The 26,789-nt window shown below is 44.2% G+C and overlaps 1 protein-coding gene, 1 long non-coding RNA gene and 1 other non-coding gene across 5 annotated transcripts in view; 2 read left to right on the forward strand and 1 right to left on the reverse strand.

Moving 5' to 3' along the window:
- LOC136792236 (uncharacterized) overlaps positions 1 to 13,004 on the forward strand; it is a 26,233-nt gene extending 13,229 nt beyond the window's left edge. Inside the window, exons 2-3 of the long non-coding RNA XR_010835719.1 lie at positions 10,402 to 10,495; positions 12,024 to 13,004. This is a non-coding gene — a long non-coding RNA (uncharacterized lncRNA). The remainder of the gene's footprint in view (positions 1 to 10,401; positions 10,496 to 12,023) is intronic.
- Positions 1 to 26,088, reverse strand: part of RAD54L (RAD54 like) — a 63,250-nt gene extending 37,162 nt beyond the window's left edge. For 2 of the 3 annotated variants that reach the window (XM_067008389.1, XM_067008383.1), the window contains exon 1: positions 25,823 to 26,088. In XM_067008389.1, the coding sequence (XP_066864490.1) occupies positions 25,823 to 26,020 (198 nt within the window). In that variant the 5' untranslated portion in view covers positions 26,021 to 26,088. Of the gene's footprint in view, positions 1 to 10,497; positions 15,894 to 25,822 lie in introns of those variants that run through there. The other variant, XM_059043321.2, reaches the window with a different exon arrangement.
- Positions 9,240 to 9,346, forward strand: LOC131747439 (U6 spliceosomal RNA). Its single transcript, XR_009332906.1, has one exon. It is a non-coding gene; the product is annotated as a U6 spliceosomal RNA (small nuclear RNA).
- Positions 26,089 to 26,789: the final 701 nt, after the last annotated feature.

Consider the following 26,789-nt stretch of genomic DNA (forward strand, 5'->3'; position numbering starts at 1 on the left):
CTAGACCCAAGAGGCTGACCTTCCCTGACTAAGAGAGAATTCGTTCTGCCTGACTGCCTTCAAACTGGGACACCTCTTTTTTCCTGCCTTCAGACTTAAACTGAAACATCAGATCTTCCTGGATCTTGAGCCTGCCAGCCTTCAGACTGGAACTACATCATTGGCTCTCCTGGGTCTCCAGCTTGCCAATTCACCGTGCAGATCTTGGGACTTGTCAGCCTCCATAATAGTGTGAGCCAATTCCTAATAATAAATCTCGATAGATAGATAGATAGATAGATAGATAGATAGATAGATAGATAGATAGATATAGATATAGGGATAGTTATATGGATATATATATATATATATATCTAGATACAGATATTCTATTGGTTCTGTTTCTTTGGAGAACCCTAATGCACTGCTCATCTGTAGAGAATGTGGTTATTATCAAACAGCCTCGGGCAGTTGGCTCCTTCATGCTGCACAGATCCACTTTACTTGGGGTCATACTATCCCATAGTACCTTGCATCAGGTGACTGAGAGAGTGGGACTATAAAGGCCCAACAAGGTACACTCCGACAGGCGGTAAGTGATCAGGCGGTAAGTGATACAGAGCTCCCCACTGAGTTGCCTGCAGCTTCACAGTTTGACTTCTTTCTCTGCCCAGTCCTGTTTCTGCACCCTTCTTCTCATAGCTGTTCATTTGTAATGAGTATCTAGCACCCCAAATTCCTTCTCAGCTTCTGACTCCAAAGAACCCAACCTGAAAAACCTATATTACATTACCTCAGCCACATATAAATGCAGAAGCTGGGAAATATAGTCTTTATTCCAGATGGCCTTGTGTCCATTGAAAAACAGGGAGTTCCACTACTTGTGAAAAAGGGGGTGCTGTAGTAGCTCAGTGGGGCCCAGGGGGGCCCAATGTGGAATCAAAGGTTCATAAAGGAGAAGAGGCTCCCTGAGCAGGTAAAGAAGGTTTCAGGCACTTGGAAAATGTAGATTTTTGCTTTGCCACAGCCAAATGAAGTATTTCTGGTTCTGGTTTCCAGTGATGGCAGATAAGTTCAGTCACACTAACCTTTCGTGAATAACAATTACAAAATTGGGGGAAAATTTTTTGTAATTATTTGAAGGCATTGGAGAGTGACCAAAAGTAAGCAAAACTGGAGGTAAGTAACCTTGGAAAACAACTGCAACTGGTGAGATTTGTGAATCTGTGGCATTTTGCTGAGAGCATTCCCCAACCTACAAGCAGCTCTGGTGGGGAAAAGACACAGCTTTACTGCCTTGAGGTATTAGAGATTAGAGTTTGGGGCTGGCAGAACAACCAGAGTTAGAGGAGAAATCCTGGAAAGCAGAGACTAGCAGGGGGGGATCCCCAACATTTGCATAAAATAATCCCCCCCAATCCTTGTTTGACTGCTAACCTACACATGCATAGGGTTAACACCAGGCAGCCCAGTTTAAAAAAAAAAAGCAGCAGCTAGAAGGTGAAAGAACTGGGTGAGGATATCAGCTTTTGCCTGCTGGCGAGAGGATTTGGAGTTGAAGTCTAGCCAAGCTAGCTTCCTGCAAGAACAAAAACCATTCTTCAAAGGAACATAACAGAATCTAGAATCCTGGGACATGTCAGTCTTAATGTCCAGTATCTAATGTAAATAGTGGGCAAGTGAAGAAACAGGAAATGTTATAAATCAGTCAACAAAATCCCAAAGATGACTCAGATGTTAATTTAATTCAGCTGTTATTAAGTTTCAAAGAGGTAAAGAAGATGTATGCAAACGAAATACCATTACATAGCTACTAAAATAGCTGAAATTAAAAAGACAATATGTTAGTGTTGGTGAGGATGTAGAGCAACTGGCACTCATATACATTGCTGGTTGGAGTGTAAAATGGTATAAGCATTTTCAGAAAAGTGTTGGTAGTTTCTTATAAAATTATACTTACCACATAACCCATCCATTCCACTCCAATATTTATCCAAGAGAGCTTTTATTTGAGAAACAAATGTTTACAAAATAGCCTGTACATGAATGTTCACAGAATCATAATTCATAAGAGCCCCAAACTGAAAACAACACAAATGTACATCAATAGGTGAATGGATTAACAAATTGTGGTATATTCATACAGTGGAATACTAAGCAATTACAAGTAACAAACTTCTAAAGTTTTTTTTTAAAATCTTTATTTGGCTGCATCAGGTCTTAGTTGCAGCAGGCAGGCTCCTTAGTTGCGGCTCACAGGCTCCTTAGTTGCAGCTCGCCAGGTCCTTAGTTGTGGCATGCAAACTCTTAATTACAGCATGCATGTGGCATCTAGTTCCTGTACCAGGGATTGAACCTGGGCCCCCTGCATCGAGAGTGTGGGGTCTTAACCACTGCGCCACCAGGGAAGTCCCAGTAACAAACTTCTGATCCATAAAATATGTATGAACCTCAAAAACATGATGCTGAACACAAAAAGCCACACATAAAAAAAGTACATGTTGTATTATCCTACTTACATGAAATTCTAAAACAAAATACTAATCTTCATTGAAACAAAGCAGATCTATGGTTGCTTGGGGCCAGGGCAGTAGAGAGACTGACTGCAAATGGTCATGAGATAAATTTTTGAGGTGATGAAAATGTTCTGTGTATTGATTGTAATGATGATTACATGAGTGTATACATTTTCAAAACTCATCATCAAACTGTAACTTAAAATGGGTTCATTTTCTTATATACAAATTATATCTCAATAAAGTTTATTTTAATTTAAAAAAGCAAAATAAAGACAATTTCAGATCAATAAAAACAGAAAATCATCACCACCAGATCTGTACTACAAGAAATGCTAAGGAAAGTTCTTCAGACTAAAGGAAAATGACACCAAATAATCCACAGGAAGGGAGATCACCAAAAATAATAAATATGTCAGTATTGTAGGCGGAATAATGACCCATTAAAGACATCCCTGACCTAAACTCCAGAATCTATGAATATGATAGGTTACAAAGGAGAATTAAGATTGAAGATGGAATTAAGGTTGCTGATCAGCTGACCTTGAGATGGAGAGATTATCCTGGATTATGTGACCCAATGTAGTCACAGATATCCTTATAAGTGGAGGAAGGAGGCAGAAGAGTCAGTGTCAGAGAGCAGATGGCCTCTAGAAGCTGGAAAATGCAAGGAAACAGATTCTGCAGTAGAGCCTCCAGAAAAGAATGCAACCCTTCTGGCACCTTGATGTTAGCCTAATGAGACCCATTTCAGACCTCTGACCTCCAAAACTGTAAAGTAATAAGTTTGTGTTGTTTTACACCACTAAGTTTGGTAACAAATTTGTGTTGTTTTCTTCTCTTAATTTCTTTAACATGCATATGACATGCTAGAACAAACATAGGCTTCCCTGGTGGCGCAGTGGTTGGGAGTCTGCCTGCCGATGCAGGGGGCACGAGTTCGTGCCCCGGTCCGGGAGGATCCCACGTGCAGTGGAGCGGCTAGGCCCGTGAGCCATGGCCGCTGGGCCTGCGCATCCGGAGCCTGTGCTCCGTGGCGGGAGAGGCCACAGCAGTGAGAGGCCCACGTACCGGAAAAAAAAAAAAAAAAAAAAGAATCCACCTACCAACACAGGGCACACGGACTCAAGCCCTGGTGCAGGAAGATCCCACATGCCTCGGAGCATCTAAGCCCATGAGCCACAACTACTGAAGCCCGCGCACCTAGAGCCTGTGCTCTGCAACGAGAGAAGCCACCATAATGAGAAGCCCGCGCACCACAACAAAGACCCAACGCAGCCAAAAATAAATAAAAATATAATAAAAAATTAAAAACAAACATTATAAACTATATTCTGGGGTTTATGACATATATAGGTATAGTACAGCTGACAACAGTAGCTCAAAGGATTGGGCCAGAGGGGGAAAATGGAACTATACTGTTGCAAGATACCTGTATTTTATGTGAAATAGTACAATACTTGTTCTATCATCAGTGAGAAAAAGTGTTAAAATCTCCCAACTATGATTGTGGGCTTGGTTTTCTTCCCTTTAGTTCTGCCAATTTCTTCTTCATGTAATTTGAAAGCTCATTTTATTAGGTACATACGCATTTTAATTTTTTTCTTTTTTTGCCATATGAGGTGGCTTGCAAGATCTTAGTTCCCTGACCAGGGATCAAACCCGGGCCCTGGGCAGTGGAAGTGTAGAGTCCTAACCACTGGACCTCCAGCGAATTCCCATACACAATTAAAAAAAATTTTTTTTTGAAGATGTTTTTAAAAGGGCTTCCCTGGTGGTGCAGTGGTTGGGAGTCTGTCTGCCAATTCAGGGGACACCGGTTTGAGCCCTGATCCAGGAAGATCCCACATGCTGCAGAGCAACTAAGCCCATGCACCACAACTACTAAGCCTGTGCTCTAGAGCCTGCGAGCCACAACTGCTGAGCCCACGTACCACAACTGCTGAAGCCCATGTGCCTAGAGCCCATACTCCGCATCAGGAGAAGCCACTGCAATGAGAAGACTGAGCACCGCAACAAAGAGTGGACCCCACTTGCCACAGCTAGAGAAAGCCCGCACGCAGCAACAAAGACCCAACTCAGCCATTAATTAATTAATTAATTAATTAATTACAAAAAAAGAAAAGAGAAAAACTCAGCACTATCTCAGGCAAATAACATTCAAATCTTTTTTAAAAAAAATAAATTTATTTATTTATTATTGGCTACGTTGGGTCTTCGTTGTGGTGCGTGGGCTTCTCATGCGGCTTCTCTTGTTGCGGAGCACAGGCTCTAGGCACGTGGGCTTCAGTAGTTGTGGCACGTGGGCTCAGTAGTTGCGGCTCATGGGCTCAGTAGTTGTGGCACACAGGCTTAGTTGCTCCACAGCATGTGGGATCTTCTCAGACCAGGGCTCGAATCCGTGTGCCCTGCATTGGCAGGTGGATTCTTAACCACTGTGCCACCAGGGAAGTCCCCGTTGAAATCTTTTGACCTGAATCTCTTGCCTCACCCAGCATACTAAAAAATTGACAGTGGTCCTAGTGCCTTTCATATCAAATCTAAAATTTGATCTTCCTTCAATCTTAAAATGTCTTTACTTTGGTGCCCCCACTTTAAGCAAGCCAGTATGCTATTTTTTAATCCCACCATTCCTTGCTTCCAAGGCCATTTTATATATCCTATGATGTCCCTACCCTCTTGGCCAATTGTTCCTAGCCAACTGCACAAATCGGGTCTCCCTGAGAAATTCTTTCCAAACTTAGTCCCCATCCCATTCAGATGATATATTTATTTGTTTTCAAATGTATGTGTATCTTGTTTTCAGCACCAAACTATATTCCTAAGATATGTTGGCATCTGCTCAGGGGCTCCCTATACTGGACTCAAGAAAAAATCAGTAATTATCTAAGCCAGGGGATTCCAATCAACTGGTCAAGTTTGAGACATGATTACTTGAAGGTACTGATGGTCACACTCTTGAAAATATGTCTCTCTTTAATACCTGTCCCTAGTTCTTGCACATGAGCTCTCATTTATTCCTCCTATAGAACCATTTATTTGTGATATATTAGTATAACTGTGTGCTCAAATAAGTTTGGAAAACAATACTTGCTCTATATCATGTCCTTTTTAAAATGTTGATAAATAACAATATATGTTTCATATAATAAAAAAACAGAAAAACTCAGAAATGAGGTGACAGGTCTCAGGAAAGAATTAGAAATGAAAGAAAAAAATCATTTTAGAAATGAAGACCAAACTAGAAAGTACACAACAGCAAATAAACACAATAGATAATGCCTTAAATAAATAAAATGGAAAAGAAAAAATTTTAAATCAAGAAGAAATGAAGAAAGGTAAAAAGGATTTGAAAGACAATGACCAATACTGAAAATAGGCAAAGAAGACTAAAATATAGATAGATAGACAGTTAGATAGATAGAGAGATAGAGTCCCTGAAGAAGAAAACAAAAACAAGGGAACAGAACAAACACTAAAAACTATTGAAGAAAATTTTCCTGAAATAAAGAAAAATTTGAAGCTACACATTCAAAGATCATCCTTCAAAGCTGAGAATATAGTCCCCAAATGACCAGCACAAAGACATTCTAATAAAATGACTGAACTCTAAAGAAAAAAATACTTTGGGCATCTAAAAAAATACACACACAACACATGACTTAGAAGGGAAGATTAGATTATCGTTAGACTTTTCAAGTACTTTATGAATGAAGTAACATATTTAAGAGACTCGAGAAAGTAAAGTGTGAACCTAGCAAAAGACTTAGTAAGTATTAAAGGGCACAAACTTATCAACATGTAAGATCTCAGACAATACTGTTCCCAAGGGCTTTTCCTGGGGAATCTAGTAGAAAACCAACTTCAGACAACCAAAATGAGTAGAGTGACTTAAGGACTGGAGGTGAATATTATAAGATTACTTGTAGAACTGAAACTACATAGGGGCTAAGAAGAAAAAAAGAGTATAGCATATCATGACTATATACCTTGACAATATAGTGAATATTCACTACAGAGTTGTTTAATGAGGTGGAGAATGAAAGTGCATTTGCAAAATACTTTTTTAATGTTTTCAGTAATCATATTGGTGGTAGTATTAATATTGTTATTCTGAGAGTGCTTTGTGTATGAGATAAAAGAAATGAGTAATTATGGAATATTCTAATTCTATCATCTCCTGTGTCCTTAAAAACTAAGATTCTCAGTATGGAAGAAAGGAGCCAGAGAAGAGATTAAGTAAAAGTTCTTGAGTCTTTAATTTGAATTGAAAGTATCACTATGTACTCCTGAATTATTTTAGTGTGTGTATGTGTGTGTACTATATATATAGTCTATCCACTGAATCTGTAGTTCTGTTCACTGAAAAGGCCTGGCGGTGGTCTTGAAATATAATTTCTTTCTTTAAAAACTGAAGGCTTCTTAGAGAAATGGTTGATTGCAGTCTGGGCAAGAAGTATAGAAGATGACCCAGGAATATTTTGTCAAACCAAACAGTAAGGAAAGCTATCAAAGATTACTAGAGTCGGGACCTCCCTGGTGGCACAGTGGTTAAGAATCTGCCTGCCAATTCAGGGGACATGGGTTTGAGCCCTGGTCTGGGAAGATCCCACATGCCACGGAGTAACTAAGCCTGTGTGCCACAACTACTGAGCCTGCGCTCTAGAGCCCACAAGCCACAACTACTGAGCCCACGTGCTGCAACTACTGAAGCCTGCTCGCCTGGAGCCCATGCTCCGCAACAAGAGAAGCCACCACAATGAGAAGCCCATGCACCGCAACAAGGAGCAGCCCCTGCTCGCCACAACTAAAGAAAGCCCAAAAGCCCACGCGCAGCAAAGAAGACCCAATGCAGCAAAAAAAAAAATGACTAGAGTCACGTCAAAAGAACCAAGGAGCCGGCTTAATGAGACTCCACTGGCCAAAGTTGGGGCACTTGGCAGTTCGATAATGACAACAATTTTAATTGATGATTGAAACCCATCAAATATATATAAATCCATAGGTTCATAATGATATATATTTTTTTCATATTGGTATTTTTTAAGTGGTCAACTTTGGAGGATGATAGGGATTCAATTCATTATCTTCAAAACTGGTGAAAAAAGAATCAACATTTATTCTGCCTTTCCTATGTGAACTGTACCCTCAGAAACCAAACAGTAAAAAAAAAAAAAAAAAAAGCAAAATAGTAGATAAGAGGATGTTTCTCTTTATGAAAGTATTTCAATGAATAAATAAAATTGTAGAATTAATGGCATCCTCAACGAATAAATGGCTACAGGTAATAAACATCAACACCTGAAAAAATTGTAAGCATAGAGACTGGATTTATATGCTTCTTAGAGTCTTGCCAAAGTGATCAAATCTGAGTCTGATTCAGCCTTTGGATCCAGCTGCCAATTTGCAGGAAATATTGAGAACACAGGAACATTCAGAACTGCATTATGAGTATGTAATCAGCAAAATCCAGACTGTGGTAAACTCTACACTTCAAATGGCCCAGGTTGTTCAACAAATAAATTGTAAGGAATTAAGAAACGGATGAAGGGGGGACTTTAAATTAAGAGACTTAAAAAGACATCAAATGTACTAAGTGTAGTAGGTCAGACAGAGAAAGACAAATATCATATGATATCACTCATTTGGAATCTAATTTTTAAAAAAATGACACAAGTGAACTTATTTATAAAACAGACTTACAGATATCGAAAAAAAACTTATGGTTACCAAAGGGGAGATGTGTGGGGGAGGGGTAAATCAGGAGCTTGGGATTAACATATACATACTGTGTTGGTTGTCTAAGATAGACAACTAACAAAGACCCACTGTATAGCACAGGGAACTCTACTCAGTATTCTGTGATCAGCTATATGAGAAAAGAATCTGAAAAAGAATAAATATATGTATAACTTAATCACTTTGCTGTACACCTGAAACTAACACAACATTGTAAATCAACTACACTCCAATAAAATAAAAAGACATTAGGGCTTCCCTGGTGGCGCTGTGGTTGAGAGTCCGCCCGCCGATGCAGAGGACACGGGTTCGTGCCCCGGTCCAGGAAGGAAGATCCCACATGCCGCGGAGCAGCTAGGCCCATGAGCCATGGCCGCTGAGCCTGCGCGTCCGGAGCCTGTGCTCCGCAACGGGAGAGGCCACAACAGTGAGAGGCCCGCGTACCGCAAAAAAAATTAAAAAAAAAAAAAAAAAAGACATCAAATGTTTTCAAGTGGACAAGACTATAGTATCTAAGGATGTCCATTTGGATGATAAAGATATAAAATAAAATACCAAGAAGTGAATACTGTAATCAGGAAATGGTTGCTTATCAGCAGAGGAAGGGGATTATAATTGGGATACGGGACTTCTGGGTGGGTTCTAGTTCTTAACATGGCAGTGGTTATAGGAGTGTTTGCCTTAGAATAATTCATTAAGCCTTATATTTGTTTTGTGTGTTTTCTACACTTGTGCTTTATTTTACAATGAATACTTTTTTTTTTTTTTTTTTTTGGTTTTTGTAGTACACGGACCTCTCACCGTTGTGGCCTCTCCCGTTGCGGAGCACAGGCTCCGGACGCACAGGCTCAGGGGCCATGGCCCACGGGCCCAGCCGCTCCGCGGCACGCGGGATCCTCCCGGACCGGGGCACGAACCCGCGCCCCCTGCATCGGCAGGCAGACTCCCAACCACTGCGCCACCAGGGAAGCCCCTACAATGAATACTTTTTAAAAGAAAAGCAAGGTGCTCGCTTCGGCAGCACATATACTAAAATTGGAACGATACAGAGAAGATTAGCATGGCCCCTGCCCAAGGATGACACGCAAATTTGTGAAGCGTTCCATATTTTTTGATGATCCATGTACAAAAAAAAAAAAAAAAAAGAATAGCAAGGCAGTATTATGAACAAATTCATGCCAATAAATTCAACAACTTAACTGAAACAAATTCTTTGAAAAACACAACTTACCAAAACTAACTCAAAATGAAATTAAAAGTTGGAATAGCTCTATATGTATCACAGAAATTGAATTTGTCAAAAAATTCCCCCACAAGGAAAACTCCAAGCCCGTATTATTTCCACGATGAATTCTATCAAATACTGAACAATGCTACCAATCTTACACAGATGCTTTCATAAGACAAAGAAGGAGGAAACACTTCCTAACTTCTTTTAAGAGGCCAGCATAATCCTGATACTAAATTTTAAAAAAAAGTTTATCAGAAAATTGAATGGTTATATTTTATTATATTGAGGGATTACTAATTTTAGGTGCCATAATGGTAATAAAATTCCTTATCTTTTAGAGGTACAAACTAAAACATTACAAATGAACTGGAATCTTATCTAGTTTTGCTTCAAAATAATCTTGGTTAGGGGGAGAGTAGCTGAGGGAATAAATAAACCAAGATTGGCCAGAGTTGATAATTACTGAAGCTGGGTGATGGATGCATGGAAATTCATTATACTATCATCTCTACTATAGTTTACACTCAAGATTTTTTATAATATAAAACAAAAATAACTACAAATGATTAAAAGACATTGAATAAATAAAAGCTATAAGTTCACAACAATAATTTAAGGAGAAAGTGAAACAAAACAAAATCATTGAACACCAAGTTGCTAGAACATCAACTTACTACTTTGAAAGGGATAAATAAGGGAAGAGATTTAAGCATTTATCTTGCCATTCTGGTCTGAACTTTATTTCAGGGTAACCAGATGGTCCTGGAGGATGTGAAAATGTTTTTCTGTACAAAATTAGAACTAATAAAAGAAAAAATAATAGCATTAGGAAATCATCATTTTGTAATTGCTAGTGAAATAACCAATTAATAAAATGGTCATTAATAGATGGTAAAACAATTTGGTGAAAAGTTGACACGGAACTTTATGATGCAGGATCAGGCTATCACCACCTGAAAATGGAAGGATCCTAGGACCTGAAATGGGCAGTGAAGGAGAGCCGTACAACCAAGAATACCTGTGCTCCTGTGTAAGTGAAAAATAAATCTTTATTGTGTTAAATTACTGTAATATGGGGTAATTCATTATAAAGGCTGGCTTGCTATTTATATATATTAAAACACATAAGCACATAATTATTTGTATTTTCAAAGATATATACATATCCAAACACATACTGAACACATTAACGTGTATGCCTGGGTCAAGGAGAGGAATGACAATAGGGATCAGGGATTAAAAGAAGATCAAACAAAAAGAGACTTAGTATCAACAGATGATGAGAGTTCTCCCTGCTCTGAGGAGCATGGTTTAACTATTAAGGAATAAAAAGATAATAATTTAAAAGAGAGACAACTAATCTACCCTTTCTAGAGAGAGCCCAGGCTAGTTAGCTGGTAATTATATTCTGCCTTGGCGGGGAGCACAGAATGGTCGTGGAGAGGAGGCAGTGTTGAAGACAGAGCCCATTAGAACCCTCCACCATGTTCATCAGGGACGTCTCAGGCCTGAAAAGTTCCCTAAACTGAGAATTTCTCCCAAGTCTGACCTTCACTCTCAGCTCTCCTTGGTAGTGAAGATGCAGGAGGCACTTGCCATTCTCCAGACATGGGGCCTGGGCCTGGCTAGCTCCCCTTGGCACCACCTCTCACTCCAGACCGAAGGAGGCTAGACAAAGCATAGAGGCTCCTTCTGGGTGTGGATGCATCCTCCCGCCCACCCTCCATCTCTGCTTGTGGAAGGCTGAATAGTGGTCCTTCCTCCAAAGATGTTCAAGTCCTAATCCCCAGAATCTGAGAATATTTTACCTTATATGGCAAAAAGGACTTGGAAGATATGGTTAAATTAGGGATCTTGAGATGGGGAAGATGATCCTGGATTATCCCAGTGGGGCCAATGTAAGCACAAGGATATGTAATCACAAAGTAATCCTCCTGAAAGGAGACAGAATTAGAGAAAGATGTAAGAATGGAAGCAGAGGTCAGAGAGGAGAAATACTATGCTGCTAGCTTTGAAGATGGAGGAAGGGGCCATGAGCCAAGGAATGCAAATGGCCTCCAGAAGCTAGAAAAGGCAAATAAATGGATTGCCCCCTAGAGTCTCTAGAAGAGACTCTCCAGAAGAGGCCTGCCAACACCTTAACTTTTAACTTAACCCAATGAAATTGATTTCGGACTTGTGACCTCCAGAACTGTAAGATAACACATTTGTGCTGTTTTAAGCCGTTAAGTTTGTGGTAGCTTGTCACAGCAGCAATAGGAAACATGTACACTGGCCCTGCTGCTGGGCAGCCTAACCTGTTCTCCTAGAAGCGTAAGGTCTGTGAGAGAGGGGAGTGGGGAATCAGAGAAGACTTCCTGGAAGCCCCTGCAGTCAGACTGACGTAGGTTCCTACCATAGTTCACTTATGATCTGTTAATAATGCATTGTTTACAGTGTTGCTAAGAATTAAATGGAATAATACTTTAAATTACCTATTACTACCTAATTAACCACTTTTTAAATTATAAGTCACATCTCTTCATGGGTTTACGTTCATTTCTCCATTCATTCAACAGGTGTCACTGAACATCCAGTATGTGCCTGGCACCATGCACAGAGTGAGCCTGCATCCAGTGCAAGATCCAAGCATTTCTCACCTAAGCTGCCACTGAGCTTCCAGTCAGTCCAGTTGCTCAAGTTCACCACCCCATCCTAAATGCAGGCTCTTACACTTGCCCATTCACATGGTCTCATCTCCTTGGTGGACTCATCCCAGCCAGCACCACCCCTTATACTCCCAGGCACTGTTTCTGCAGCTGCCAAGAGCTCTGTCATCTGCCTTTACCCCGAGCCCTGACAAGTCCCCAGCCCACTTGGAGGATAGTATGTTCCCTCTGATCATATCTTCAAGCCTCCATTTTCATCCCATTCTCTTTTGTCTCTCTGCATCTCTCTCCCTTTTCACCCTTTTCTTCTTTGAGCTCCTAAACAGGTCCTCCTCATAACCCGGAAGGGTCTAAACTAACAGGAGAGCTAAGCCTTAAACAGTCCAGAGGCTGTTAGGAGGGACCAAGAATGTGTGCTTACCAGGGTTCCTGAGCTTCTCTAGTAGTGAAATGGAGTCTAATGTATTGAGACGGGATGTCCAGGCTACCTGGAGTTCCCAGGCAGCCCCACTCACCCACCTCTGCAACCCCTCAATACCCTCAGACGCCAGCCCAACTGAGCTGTAATCCCCTGCTTTTGGAGCTCCCCAACTCCGCAGGACCCAGCTAGATTTCTTTATCTCTCATCCCCCACCCCTATCCCCTGCTTCTCACGTCCAGGTCTGGAATGTTGAATTCTGCCCCCATGATGTCTGGTCCTACTCGCCCTACCTTCCCAGAAAAATAGTTGGTCCAAGATTGATCTTCCTTATATCTGTGGTCCATATTAATGCACCCTTTACCCAATCTTGGTCCAAGGGTCTCTTTCCTCAGAGCCTGTGGCTCTTTCTCCAAATACCGAGCTGCCTCTCTAGGGTGGGGTAAGAACCTATTAAAACAGGGAGAAATTGCTTTCAGATCCTTTGGGCTTGGGTGGTGACAGGGTAGGGTGGGGAAACAGTCTGGCCAAGTGATGGAATTGTGGGTGGACAGGCAGGCAGGCAGGCAGGCAGGCAATCTGGGTTCTTTAACCTGAGCAGTGTCACAGATTTACCATGGGTGACACTGGTGAAGTCTCTTGCCTTCTGTAGGCCTGTCTCTCTAACCTGTCTGTGCAATGAGAGGGCTGGTCTTCTTTAAGGCTATATTTGAGCCTGAAGGTTTCACCCAGCTATTCCAGCAATGGTGCATAATGGTCACAAGAGGGCAGACAACCTCTTCAGCTCAGAAGTTTGTAGATTAAATGAATAAGCAAGCTTTGAAAAGGAATACAAGAGTTCTAAGTAGAAAGGTAATTACCCATAAGTCACCACAAAATAGCAACAGAGTCAGGGTATTGGGAAAGGGTATTTGAATTCCCAGCCTGAGGGGAGGTCAGGAGCCCCAAGACCCAGAGGGGTAAGGAGAGGGCTGGTGGGCAGCAAATAAGAGACTTATGGATATTCTTTAGATATTTCAATCACTTTGAGAGGAGAGGAGGAAATGTATTGCCCCAAAAGGATTGGGGTGGGGGGTTGCAGAACCAGACTTGAGCAATTTAGGGGAACTGGAGATAATCAACTTGGCTTCTGTCCCTTCCTCAGCATAGAATGAAAAGTAGAGAAACTGCAGGAGTTATTCCAGGATTTGAGGAAGACTCCTCCAACTCACGAGGGCACAGCAAATAGGCAAGGATCACCTGACATCCTTTTTTCTCCTTTTTGCCTTCCAATAATCTAGTTTCAGGGCCCAGGAAAGACAGGGACCAACACAGGGGCAGTTACCTGGGGTTCAAAGGGTTAACCTCCAATAATTCATACTCTGACATCAGCCACAGCCTTTGTCCCCACCCTCTCTCTGGGCCTGTCCCCTCCCTGAGGCCCAGGTTGGCAGGTTCCCTGAGTCTCTCCTTTGGTGTAATTCACTAGGGCCCTGGGACCCAGGCCCAGAGCCAGTGCCCTGCTCCCTGTGCAGGTCCGGGGAGTCTAAAGCTTGCTCTAAGGGAGGAAGGAAAGCAGCCTTTCCCTCCTACTCTCCCCCCTCCCAGGATGTGGGCCCTAGGACCAAAGAGCCTCTGTCTTTCTCTGCCACACCCCCCATTGTAACCCAGACAAGGGGATTCCTTGTGTCCTGGCCTCAGGCAGGCATCCTAGTAACCAAATGGTGGAAGCTCTGGGGCAGGATGGGGGCAGGGGAATCACAGGATCTGAGAAGATACCTCCCCCTTTCGGAGATTCTGGTACACCCCAAGCTTCTCCTCCCTCTGGCTCCCATCAGCTTTGGAGAGAGAAGGCTGAGGGACTCATCTGCATATAAAAGGTCTGAGGCCCAAAGTGGAAACCGAGAAGGTGTGGAGACACAAAGGCTGAACCTCCTGGCGGACAGATTTGGAGCCAGAATACAAGAATGGGGGCAACCCAGGGACAGAGTAAGACAAGGGACTGTGGCAGGGCAGGCCAAACAGACTTTTGAGAGCTGTAGGTGGAGGCTCCTGCCAGTTTCCTCCCTAAAAGCACAGATATAGGAATGCTGGCAGCAGACAGGTGTGTGGTCAGAGAGGAAGTGAGAATCCCTAGGATAAAATGAGAACTCCCTGTTTAAATACTAAGAACCTCTCTGAGAAGTACAAACATCTGACTGAGAAACCTTCCTGCGAAGAGGGTAGTATGTTCCCATTCACAAGAAGTAATGGTAGGGAGAATAAATGATATGGTCTCACTTAGCAGCAGGGGCTCAGACACCCCTATACTGACCTATCATCACTAAAAGACTGGTACAGAGGAAAGGCTAATCCATCCTGGCAGGAAATGGCATCACTCACCAGACAGGAAGGGGTGGCTCTACCAACCCCAAAGGCTTCTGGGAGGGCCAATCCATGGAGGGTTGGCCTTGAATGTCCATGTCCCTCCACAATCCTCCATCTTGGCCAAGAGGGGAGCCAAGGCTCCTAGATGTTGGGTGAGGCAATTATACCCCCATCTCTTCATCAGTGATCTCGCAGGGATGCTAAACCGTCAAATCCCAGTTGGGAGGAAAGGGGAAGAGATACCATCACACCTGGAGCCACAGGTCAAGCCTGTAGAGTCAATGTATCCATGAAAATAGCTCTAGGGACCCAAAAATTGAAGGATAAAGGCAGAGCCTCCCCAGGGACCAGAGAGATGGTGAGGCCAGGTTTCCATGGTAACTGATTTCAATGCAGCCTCTTCCTAATCCCAGATTGAGGGAGAATAAATTTGAGGGAGACGAGGGCCTAGTGATGAAAAAGAGCCATAGGAGTACAAAAGGGTGGAAGAGTTGTTACAGGAAGGTCACATCATCCTGGCACTGGCCCCAGTACCAGTGGGTCTCAAAGCCCAGCTCGGTACTCTCATCCTCTGGTGGCTCAGGAGGTCCACCTTGGAGCCCCTCCCCTGGGGGCTTCCACATAGCCCTCAAGCTTCCTAGCCTGGTGGCTGTCAGGTCCACCTCAGTCCTGGCCCTCTCCCCACAGGGTATAGCCTTTGCCCAGTCCATCTCAGGACGGGGAGCCCCGGGGGGGCCCTGTTCATCCAGCTCGCTGGGGGCCACTGTGTCCAGAAAGCTGCCAATGGAGACACTGTCCAGCCGGTCAGTGGAGCTGGTGTCTGGCAGGCTGTCCCAGCTGCCTCGCCTTGAACGGCCTGGGCTCCCGCCTGTCAGGCTATATTGGCTGCTGGTGAGGCTGCTGCAGTGGCTGGTCAATGTCCCCCGCTCCTCCAACAGCCAGCGCACTGCCTCAATGCCCTCGTTCAAGGTCACCAGCTGCTGTAGGATCTTCACGTCGACGGCTCGCAGGTAAGCCTAGGGGAGTGGGAGAAGGAATCAGTTCCAGGTTCTGGGCCACGGGTTTCCCCAATGTTTCTAGAGGCCTCTACCTTGTGATCCAACCAACTATGCTTCACTTTCAAGAAGCATGGAAATAGAATGGTTTGGAGTGTAGGCTTTAGAAGCAGAGAGACTGCTGTTTAAAATCTCAGCTCTACAACTGATTAGCTATATGACTCTGGGCAACTTTCTTACCTTCTTTGAGCCTGGGTTTCCTTGTTTGTGAAATAGGGTTAGGTCACTCAACTCACAGGGTGGCTGGGAGAATTTTGTGATGTTGTTTTTTAGGCACTGAGCACTGTGCCTGGTACAGAGTAAAATCTCAGTAAGTGTTAAGTATTAAAATCCAATCCTACTGAGATTTGAACTTCACAGATAGGGTATTAACTATTGAAGTAGTCCAGATTCACCAGTAAGACTTAGAAGCAGTCATCCAAAGAGTAGCCTGATAGGCGGCCAAGTGTTAATTGGGAAGTAGACTGGGCCAAAATGAGGCAGGAGCTGGGGGGGGGGGGGTAAAGAAGGCGCTAACCTGGTAATCCTTCAGGATGTTGGTAGAAGCTGCTGTGGGAGGGAAGGGTTGGCTAGAGCTTCAAAGGGTCAGAATCTCACTGGCTGGGGATTCGGGGCTTCCCTCTACTATACACCAGTCTCCTTGTCTGCACTGGGAGTAAGTTTGACTTACTGGGTAATCTCTAGGGTCCCTTCTAGCTCAGATGCACTGAGTTATCTTCCCCAAGCACAAGTGTGAACTTGTCCCTCCCTTGCTCAAGAACCTTTTCAGGCTTTGCACTGCTCTTAGAGAATAAAATCTAAGCACTTTAGCAGCAGGTATTCAAAAGCCTGTCATAATACAGCTCTTGCCCATCCCTCTAACTTCACCTCTAGCATATTTCTGTGGGAACCCCAGGTCCTGCCACACACAACTTTTAAAATTTCATTTTATTTAGCTTTACTTTTTTTGGGGGGGCGCACTGTGCAGCATGTGGGATCCCAGCTCCTCGACCAGAGACCAAACCTGCAGCCTCCGTAGTGGAAGCATAGAGTGTCAACCATTGGACCGCCAGGGAAGTCCTAGGTTTACTTTTTTTTTTTTTTTAATATTTGGTTGCACCAGGTCTTAGTTGCAGCAGGCAGGTTCCTTAGTTGTGGCTCATGGGCTCCTTAGTTGTGGCTTGCTTGCTCCTTAGTTGTAGCATGCAGGCTCCTTAGTTATGGCTCACTGGCTTCTTAGTTGCGGCTTGCCAGCTCCTTAGCTGCAGCATTCAGGCTCCTTAGTTGTGGCATGCAAACTCTTAGTTGTGCCATGCATGTGGGATCTAGCTCCCTGACCAGGGATCAAACCTGGGCCTCCTGCATTGGGAGTGTGGAGTCCTATCCATTGTGCCACCAGGGAATTCTCTAGCTTTACTTTTAATAAAAGTAATAGATGTACATAGATTAAAGAAGCAAACAGTTCTCAAAGATTTATTATGAAAAGTAACAGTTCCCCCATCTTAGTCCTAAATCCCACTTTCCAAAGAGAGCTACTATCACTTGTTTAGCTGTTTATTTTGGTACTTACCTTCTAATTCCCAAATAACTATTTACTGATTTTTTTTTTTTTTTTTTTTTTTGTGGTACGTGGGCCTCTCACTGTTGTGGCCTCTCCCGTTGCGGAGCACAGGCTCCGGACACACAGGCTCCAGACACACAGGCTCAGTGGCCATGGCTCACGGGCCCAGCCGCTCCGCGACATGTGGGATCTCCCCAGATAGGGGCACGAACCCGTGTCCCCTGCATCAGCAGGCGGATTCTCAACCACTGTGCCACCAGGGAAGCCCCACTTACTGATTTTTAAGTTTTAGGTATTTTCTATTGACTTCACACACAATAGAAGTTTAAGGATTTAACTCTTTCATCTTACTCCCTACTCCTCTGCCATCTCATACCCTTCCCATCTCTCCATATGCCCAATATATGCAATAAAATTAATTATTCAGCATTTACCTTATTAGGATTTGGAAATGCTATTCACAGCTAAGCCATGTGGTTTACTATGGTTACTTTTCCTTTCTTACAACTTTAAGTTTTCCTTTTTAGATAATAATAATAATTATTATTACTACTGCTACTATTTTGTTTAGTTTGGTATATCATTATCATTAAGTCATCCCTAAACTCTCTCCCAGTTGTCTGAATTTCCCTCTCAAGGCTTTTCAACACAACATATGTTCTACCTATTCCATCTTATTAGAGGCAGCTCTTTAGGAGCCTTCTGATCTGATCCAATCTGTCCCTGCTGCACAACTGTCCTCCAGAGATCTCCCTTCACTATCACTTTGGGGATTCAACTTTGCCTGTCTCCTGAGTTGGATCCCTGTTTCCTGGATCCCAGATCTTCTTTATTGATTACTCCTTCATGTGTGTGGTGCTTTTCCTCCAGTAGCTTCCTGATAAAGTCTGCATAGGAGGTATATTTGTTGAAGCTTCACATGCTTTAAAATGTTATTTGCTCCTCACACTGCTGAGTATAGAAATCTAGGTTGAAAATACTTTTTCTTCAGAATTTACAGCATTGTTCCATTGTCTTCTAATTTTCAGTGTTACACTTAAAAAGTCTGATGCCATTCTGATTTCTTATTCTTTGTATGTGACCACCTTCCCACTCTTTCTAGTTCTTAGGATCTTCTCTTGGTGCCCAGTTTTCTAAATTATCACAGTAATTTGCCATGGTGTGATTCTGTTTTCATCCACTGAATCTGTCACTTGTTGGGCTCTTTTTTTTTTTTTTTTTTTTTTTGTGGTACGTGGGCCTCTCACTGCTGTGGCCTCTCCCGTTGCGGAGCACAGGCTCCGGATGCACAGGCTCAGCGGCCATGGCTCACGGACCCAGCTGCTCCGCGGTATGTGGGATCTTCCCGGACCGGGGCACGAACCCATGTCCCCTGCATCGGCAGGCGGATTCTCAACCACTGCGCCACCAGGGAAGCCCTTGTTGGGCTCTTTTAATCTGTAAACTCAGAACTTCAGTTCTGGAGATTTTCTTTAATTATTTCATTGATGATTATTTCTCCTCCAATATATGTTTTTTTTGTTCTTTCTGGAAATACCATTATTTGGATAGAGGGCACCCTGAAAGGATCCTCTATTTTTTTTCTCTTCCATCTCTCCCTATATGTATTCTAGTTTGTGAAATATTTCAACATTATCAACCCTTCTATTGAGTTTTTCATTTTTTTTTCCTATCATGTTTTTATTTCCAAGAGTTGTTTCTAGTTCTCTGAATGTTTTTTAAATAACATCCTGTTTTTGTTCATGGCTGCACTATTATCTCATCTCTTTAAGGATATAATTAATGATTGTTTAAGTTCTTATCTCCCTGAATTATCTCCATTTTATTCAAGTATCTTTTTTCTGTTTGTATAGGTCTATATAGTTAAAGGGCTTCATCAGATGTCTTACAATCTTTAGCTGCTGCTCATACTTCAGAGTGGTCTCTAAAAAGCTGATTGGAAACTCTCTGTGCCTGAGGCTTGCCAGCTCTGAACCTCACTAAGGGTTATTTTGCTAGGATGTTTGATTGGGTAAGGCCTGTAGGTAGTACCTTGCGTGTGTGTTTTTTTTTTTCCTTGAGTTCATCACATTCACTATATTATACCCATCTAGAGAGTATAATGTAAGCAAAGCTGCCAATGTTCTGGGAGCCAAGTAAGGGAAAGGCTGGGAGGGGTATTACATAGCATTTAGTATATTTTAATTTAATCCCTCTTTCTCTCAAACTTTGCTTGGTGTCTCCCAACCTGGAGACCTTTGGTTCTATTATTTTTAAAATATATATTACTTGATAAATGTTTATTGAATTATTCACAAAATAACTGCTTTAGTCACACCTACAATGATAAGCCAGAAATCAGACGAAGTATTTGTACACTGAGAAAAATATAGGCACTGGAATTAAACAGACCTGGATTCAAGTTCCAGTTTTGCCATTAATGAGTCATATGAAATTGGAATATTTTTTTCCCTTTAAACCATCATTTCTTCATTGTAAAAAGAGGATACTATCTAATTTAAAGGTTTATTTTCAGAAATAGAAGGAGCATTAACAGGCATAGCATACTGCCTGACAAGTATTCACTAATCAATAAATGGTAGCTATTTGGCTTTACATATTACTATGGTTAACTTATCTATTATGGCATAAGCATAGGAAATTTTGTACCTGAAATTATTTGTGTTTTTGGAAGAACATCACAACATTTGGAAGAATATTTGTTGACTTCAATTAAACAAATGATTATTGGGTACCTGGATTTTCTAATAATTACAAAGATAATGGAGAAACTCTCCCTGCTTAACAGAAGCTTACAGTTTCAGTAAGGACATGTGGACATAAATAACTGAAGTACCACAGACTGCACAGACTATTAATGACACAGGATAAAAGAGATCATCTTCAATTATTTCGTGCTGGGGACAAATTTATTAACAGTGAAACCATGTAGTCCATGACCAAACTAAATGTATGAAACAAAATTTTTCATACTAAAAATGCTTCTCCTGCTTTGTTTTCGCCCCCCTTCCTTTCCTCTTTCCTCCTTCCTTCCCTCCTTCCCTCTCTTCCTTCCAGTCTTCTTCCCTTCCCCTTCCTCCCTTCCTTCTGTTCTGTTCTTTCCAAAACTTACATTTCCAGTCTTCTGCAATGATAAAGGAGTTGTGGGCACTTGGTTGCCCAGTTGGGGAGGGATTCTTAGAGTATGATTCTTTTTTTTTTTTTTAGTATTTTATTTATTTAGTTTTTGGCTGCGTCGGGTGTTAGATGTGGCACGCCAGGATCTTTCATTGCTGCGTAGGCCCTTCGTTGCAGTGTGTGGGTTTCTCTCTAGCTGTGGCACGCAGGCTCCATAGCACATAGGCTCTCTAGTTGTGGTGCGTGGGCTTAGTTGCCCCGCGGCATGTGGGATCTTAGTTCCCCGATCAGGGATTGAACCGGCATCCTCTGCATTGCAAGATGGATTCTTAACCACTGGAACACCAGGGAAGTCCCAAGTATGATGCTTTTTTAAAAAAAAAAAAAATTTATTTATTTATTTTTGGCTGTGTTGGGTCTTCATTGCTGCACGTAGGCTTTCTCTAGTTGCAGTTAGTGAAGGCTACTCTTCGTTGCAGTGCACAGGCTTCTCATTGTGGTGGCTTCTCGTTGCAGAGCATGGTCTCTAGGCATGTAGGCTTCAGCAGTTGTGGCTCACGGGCTCTAGAGCGCAGGTTCCATAGCTGTGGCACACGGCCTTAGCTGCTCTGCAGCATGTCCGATCTTCCCAGATCAGAGATCAAACCTGTGTCCCCTGCATTGACAGGTGGATTCTTAACCACTCCGCCACCAGAGAAGTCCCTTTTTTAAAAAAAAATATTTTCTTTTTTTAAAAGATTTTTTATTTGTTTAATTTATTTTTGGCTGCATCAGGTCTTTAGTTGCAGCACGCGGGCTCTTCGTTGTGGCGTGCAGGCTTATCTTTAGTTGTGGCACGTGGGTTTTCTCTCTCTAGTTGTGGTGTGTGGGCTCCAGAGTGCGTGGGCTCTGTAGTTTGCAGCATGTGGGCTCTCTCGTGAGGTGCGCGAGCTCAGTAGTCGTGGTGCGCGGGCTTAGCTGCCCCGTGGCATGTGAGATCTTAGTTCCCTGAGCAGGGATTGAACCTATGTCCCCTGCATTATAAGGCAAATTCTTTACCACTGGACCACCAGGGAAGTCCCCTGAGTATGACTATTTTTCCCCAATTTTATATCACTAATACAAATGAAAACCAGTATTTTTTTAAAATTTATTTATTTTTGGCTGTGTTAGGTCTTCGTTGCTGCACGCAGGCTTTCTTGGGTTGCGGTGAGTGGGGGCTACTCTTCGTTGTGGTGTGTGGGCTTCTCATTGCGGTGGCTTCTCTTGTTGTGGAGCACAGGCTCTAGGCGCACGGGCTCAGTAGTTGTAGCTCGCAGGCCCTAGAGCACAGGCTCAGTAGTTGTGGCACACAGGCTTAGTTGCTCTGCAGCACATGGGACCTTCCTGGACCAGGGCTTGAACCCATGTCCCCTGCATTGGCAGGCAGATTCCCAACCACTGCACCACCACCAGGGAAGCCCCCGGGTATGACTCTTAAACAGACATTCATCACCCCTTTTGTGTTCAGCTCTATTTGCACCCTCAGATCTAGAAATATCTGAGACCAACTCCTGAGACCTTTGAGGTGCAAAATGGGTTGCTTTTCAACTTTCCTCATTGCTGGCTTGGAATTCAGCTTTTTTCAAGTCTACTAAGTTAGTTACTACTCTTCCTTCTGCTTTCAGCTTCCAAAATTTTGTTCCTATCATATTCTCTCCTGTTCTTGTCATAATGGCTTCATGGCTTTAAAAATAATCTTTCTACTGGCTTTTAGTGGAGTTTCAGGGAGGAATGGAGGTAAATGCATGTGTTTAATGTGCCATTTTGAACTGGAATTCCCACTGACTTTATTCAAGGCACAACTCAAATGCCACCTCCTCTAGGAAGTCTTCCCTACACTTCCTTAAGGTGTAATTAAGCCATTCAGTCATGGAACAATATTTATTGAGTGTTTCTTATAGGCATGGCATTGTGTAGATAAAGCAAGAAAAGACACCATTTCTTGCCCTCAGAGATTTCATAGTCTAGTGGGTTAAGATAAGACAATGACACAAGCACTTAAAATTCAGTGCAGAAAATACCAGGGGATGCAAATGCTGCACAGAGAGCTGTGGGTACCTAGAGGACCATAACCAGAGGAGTAAGGAAATGCTTCCTAGAATAAAGGACATGAGCTGAGACTTGACAGTCAAGTGGGACTTAGCCAGACAAAGCCATGGAGAGTCATTCTAACCAGAAGAAACAGCTTGTCTTCTCCAGTTCAGTTGTGCCTTTCCAGAGCACAAATCTGACCATGTCACTCTATAATGAAGACTCTTCCAGGAAGTCCTCCCTGAGTTCCAACAGCACCTGTGCCAGAGTGGCTAGTCTGTCTCTCTCTTCCCTAACCCGGGCTATGAGCTCCCTGAGAGCAGCAGGTCCTGCCCAGTTAGTTTATGGTTCTTAGCCTAGGATTGGGTAGGTCAGATTCAGTTCTATGATTCTCTTGCCTTTACTATCCTTGGTCCCTCTGCTCGTCCCAGGGCTCAGGGGGCTGGGTTTTATCATGTTGGCGGCAAGTGAATCTAAGGACCAGATTCTATAGTCCTGTGACAGTGGGATTCCCTGACTGTGACAGCATCACTGCCCAGAATAGAAGAAAGCAAGGCTTTCTTGCCAGAAAAAGAAACAGTCATTTCACACCATCTCTTTGGAAACAGAAAGGGGATAAACAGCTCAGGAGAGATGCAGCCTCAGAGGCCACTCCAACCCAATTCTCTTCCCAGGGGGATTCAGGTTCCCCATTCTTCCCCTTAACATGTACACATCAAACCCTCTGACCAGCCCTAAGATCACAAGTATGGCTCACTCATGGCTCAGTCTCAATCAAGCCCTGGGATAAAAGCCTACAGATCTCAGTCCTAGCTCCCTGGTTTTAGAATGAGATTCCCAGACTATTGTTATCCCTCTCTCCCCTCGCCCCCTCCCCCAGGAGGTAGAAAAACTGAGGCCAAGAGAGTCAGGGCTCTGCTCAAGATCAATCACAAAATGATTCAGGAGCAGAGCCAGGACTTGAACCCATGCCTTCTCTCTCCTGGCCTAAAGCTTTTTCTCAAACTGCTCTGTGGGGGTGGGTTGTCATAGCAACAGTTCTCCGGGTGGGAGGATTAAATAGGGGAAGTTGCCATTGTTTCCCCTTCCCACAAATCCCAGAGTCTGGTTCAGTCAACTTTTGAGTAGGGGAGGGAGAGGCCTAGAGGCAGTGATGACCTTGGCCTCAAGGGCAGGCCTGCCCCCTCCCTGCAGGAAAGCTGAGTGAGGGACAGTTGAAGGACAGTACTTAGAGGGCTTGGACTAGTTCTGCCACGAGCAGCTCCAGGTGAAACCCCCCTGCCCCACCCTTGTCCCCCTGGGTGCCACCCAGCGTGTAGGGCAGAGTGCATAAAGAAACCTAAGATACCTCTACCGAGGAGGGAGAAAGGAATGGAGTAGGAATCCGTGGGGCACATAGGGAGCCTCTCCCTCTTCTGGACCCCAGAAGGCTCCTTCCCTTGAGTTCTTCGTGGTCAGCCTTGGGCCCCAAGCCAGGCTACATCAGGAATGCAGAGAGACCCAATCAAAAGTAAAATGTACCCCTTAAAGTTTACGAACAGGTAATCTCCACCAAAGACAGAAAAGAGTTAGAGCCAGAGAGATGAGGCATGGCTCCTCCCAGTATGAGCTCAGGCAAGCCCCTTAACACCTGCAAGCATGTTTGCTCTGTGAAATGGGAAAATAATGACTGCTTTTCTCATTCCAATGACATGAAAGGCATTTAATGCATCTGGCACAAAGCAGGTCTCAATGGTGAAGATGTAAAGTGTAGGCAAATCACCTGGGTTCAAAGCCTGGCTCTGCTTTTTCCTTTCTGTATGACTTGGGCAGTTACTTAACCTCTCTGTGCCTCAGTTTCTTCATCTATAAAATATCACCTACCTAATAAATCTCTGTGAGGACTAAGAGAATATCTTGTAAAATGTTCAGCATGATACCTGGCACATGCACTTGGTGAAAGTTAGTTTCCAAAGCAAGACATTCTAAATTAGCTCTTTCTGGGCCCTGAGCTAAAGCTTGTACAGTGAGGCAAAGCCAGACCCCTCCCTTAGGTGGGCACAGTTACAGCCCTACTCTGGAGAATTTGGCAATAGCTTCCAAACTTCAAGGCCAAGTGCACATATGGCATTCAAATCCTTCCCCCAGGGAGCCTTTCCTGATTGCTTTGCCCACAAATCTCTCCTCCCAGCCTCTCAGGCTGTCAGGTAGCGCCCATGACCTCCCTCCCAAAGGCACCCCCTCCATACACACACACACACACACACACACACACACACACACCCCTCAGCCTGGCACAGAGCGGGGCACAGTGGGGCTCCAGGAAGACCTGTTAGCTGACACACTCACTGTGGGCTCCTGGTTCTGGGCCAGAAAGCGGCTGGCAGTTCCTCAGTTCCCTAGAATTGGCCGCAAAGTGGTGGCAGGTGTAAATCACCCCCTTCAACAGAACCAGGGCCCTAGGGAGCCTGGGAGGCCCCAGCTGCCCTTTTGGCTCTGAATCTAGACCAGCAGCAACAGGGAAGGGGTTGGGTGCCTGTTTTCTCCTCTTCTCCCCAAGGAAGTGCAGATGAGATGCAAATATCCAGTATACTTGGGGGTTGGTAGGAAGGATACTGAGTCTGCAGTGATGGGACCAACACTGCAGGTGCTGCTATGCTGTGTCTGCTAAGGTTCTACGAACTTTCAAATATTTTAAGTGGGTGTGGGGGGGACGTTGAGGAAAGAGGATGTCTTTAGTGGCCCTAGCCCAGGCAGTTTTCACCCAAATCTCTTCTGTGCTGAGTCTTGTGGTGGATACTGGAGCCTCTGAGGAACAAACCCTGGGCACAGTTTGCAAGAGGAGAAAAAACTGGTTGCCCTATAATGGTGGCTGGGGGCAGAGGTGGCCCCAAAGTGAGGGGAGAGGGGGAAGATTTGTGCTGTGCTAGGTTGTCAGTGCTTCCCAATCCTCACCTCTCCCCTCCCAATTATTTGGCAAAAAAAAAACCCAAACGCTGAGCCCATCAATACTCCACTCACCCTTCGTGGGGAATGCAATTAATGGACCCCAGGGCTTCAGGATTGATCTGATAGGAATCCTGAGGACTTAGGCGGGGAATTTTAACCCCCTCCTCTCCAGCCCAACTCTAGGGACGCGAGTCCATCCCTCCGGCCCCATGCTGGAGACTCCGTGCCCGTGGCCCGTGTAGCCCACACTCACCAGCTCCATCCTCAGCGCCATGATCTTGTCCCCCAGGCTGTGGCCCGTGCTAGGCGCCCCCGGGAGCAGCAGGGCGCCAGAGGTTCCCGGCTCCCACTCGCCTCGCAGCCCGCGGAGCAGCCCTTCAGGGGTCTTCCTGCCCACCTTGCCCTCCACGTCTCGCAGGTCAGGCGTCTGGGACTCTGCAGTCCCCTCCATGCGGGCCTAAGCCTGAACAGGGTTGGGCGACCGGACGCCGGGATCCCGCTCCCGGGGGTCCTCCTTTCACAGCAGCTAGTGCAGAGCGGAACCGGTGGGTCCCCGCCCGCGCTGTGTGGGGGCGGGAGGAGGGCGCCGTAACACTCAGAAAAGCCGCGCAGAGGGTGTGTGTGTGTGTGTGTGTGTGTGTGTGTGTGTGTGTGTGTGTGTGTGTGTGTGTGTGTGTGTGTGTCTGTGTGTGTGTGTGTGTGTGTGTGTGTGTGTGTGGTGTGTGTCTGTGTGTGTGTGTGTGTGTGTACATTCGAGTGCTGCGCACACACCTCTGGCTCCGGAATGGGTGAGGCTGGGCGATGCTGGATAGACACCTGAAAGAGCTCAGCGCCTTCTCCTGACTCTGGCACTGAGTCCATCCAGGCACTCAGCAGGCGCCCAATGAATGTTTGCTGAATGAAGTTAAGCATCCTCAGTTAGGGATGTGGGATTTTAAGGAACATTGGTAACAGAACTACAGAGGGTTTTGTAAGGCTTCCTGGAGTAGAGGAGCTGGATCTAAAACAGTGCTTGGAATTTAGCTAGCCACTGATATACATACACATCCAGTGTAGCCACTAAATTTAGATTAAAGGAGCAACGAGTATTGAAGCTGAAGAGGGCTAGCTACATCATGCTTGATCTTGTAAACTGATGCTTCTTAAACTTGACTGCGCATACATGAATTATCTGCGAATCGTTAAAATGCAGATTACAATTCTGTAACTCAGGGGTGGGG

Source organism: Kogia breviceps, chromosome 1 (assembly GCF_026419965.1).
Source record: "Kogia breviceps isolate mKogBre1 chromosome 1, mKogBre1 haplotype 1, whole genome shotgun sequence".
Lineage (NCBI taxonomy): Eukaryota > Metazoa > Chordata > Mammalia > Artiodactyla > Physeteridae > Kogia > Kogia breviceps.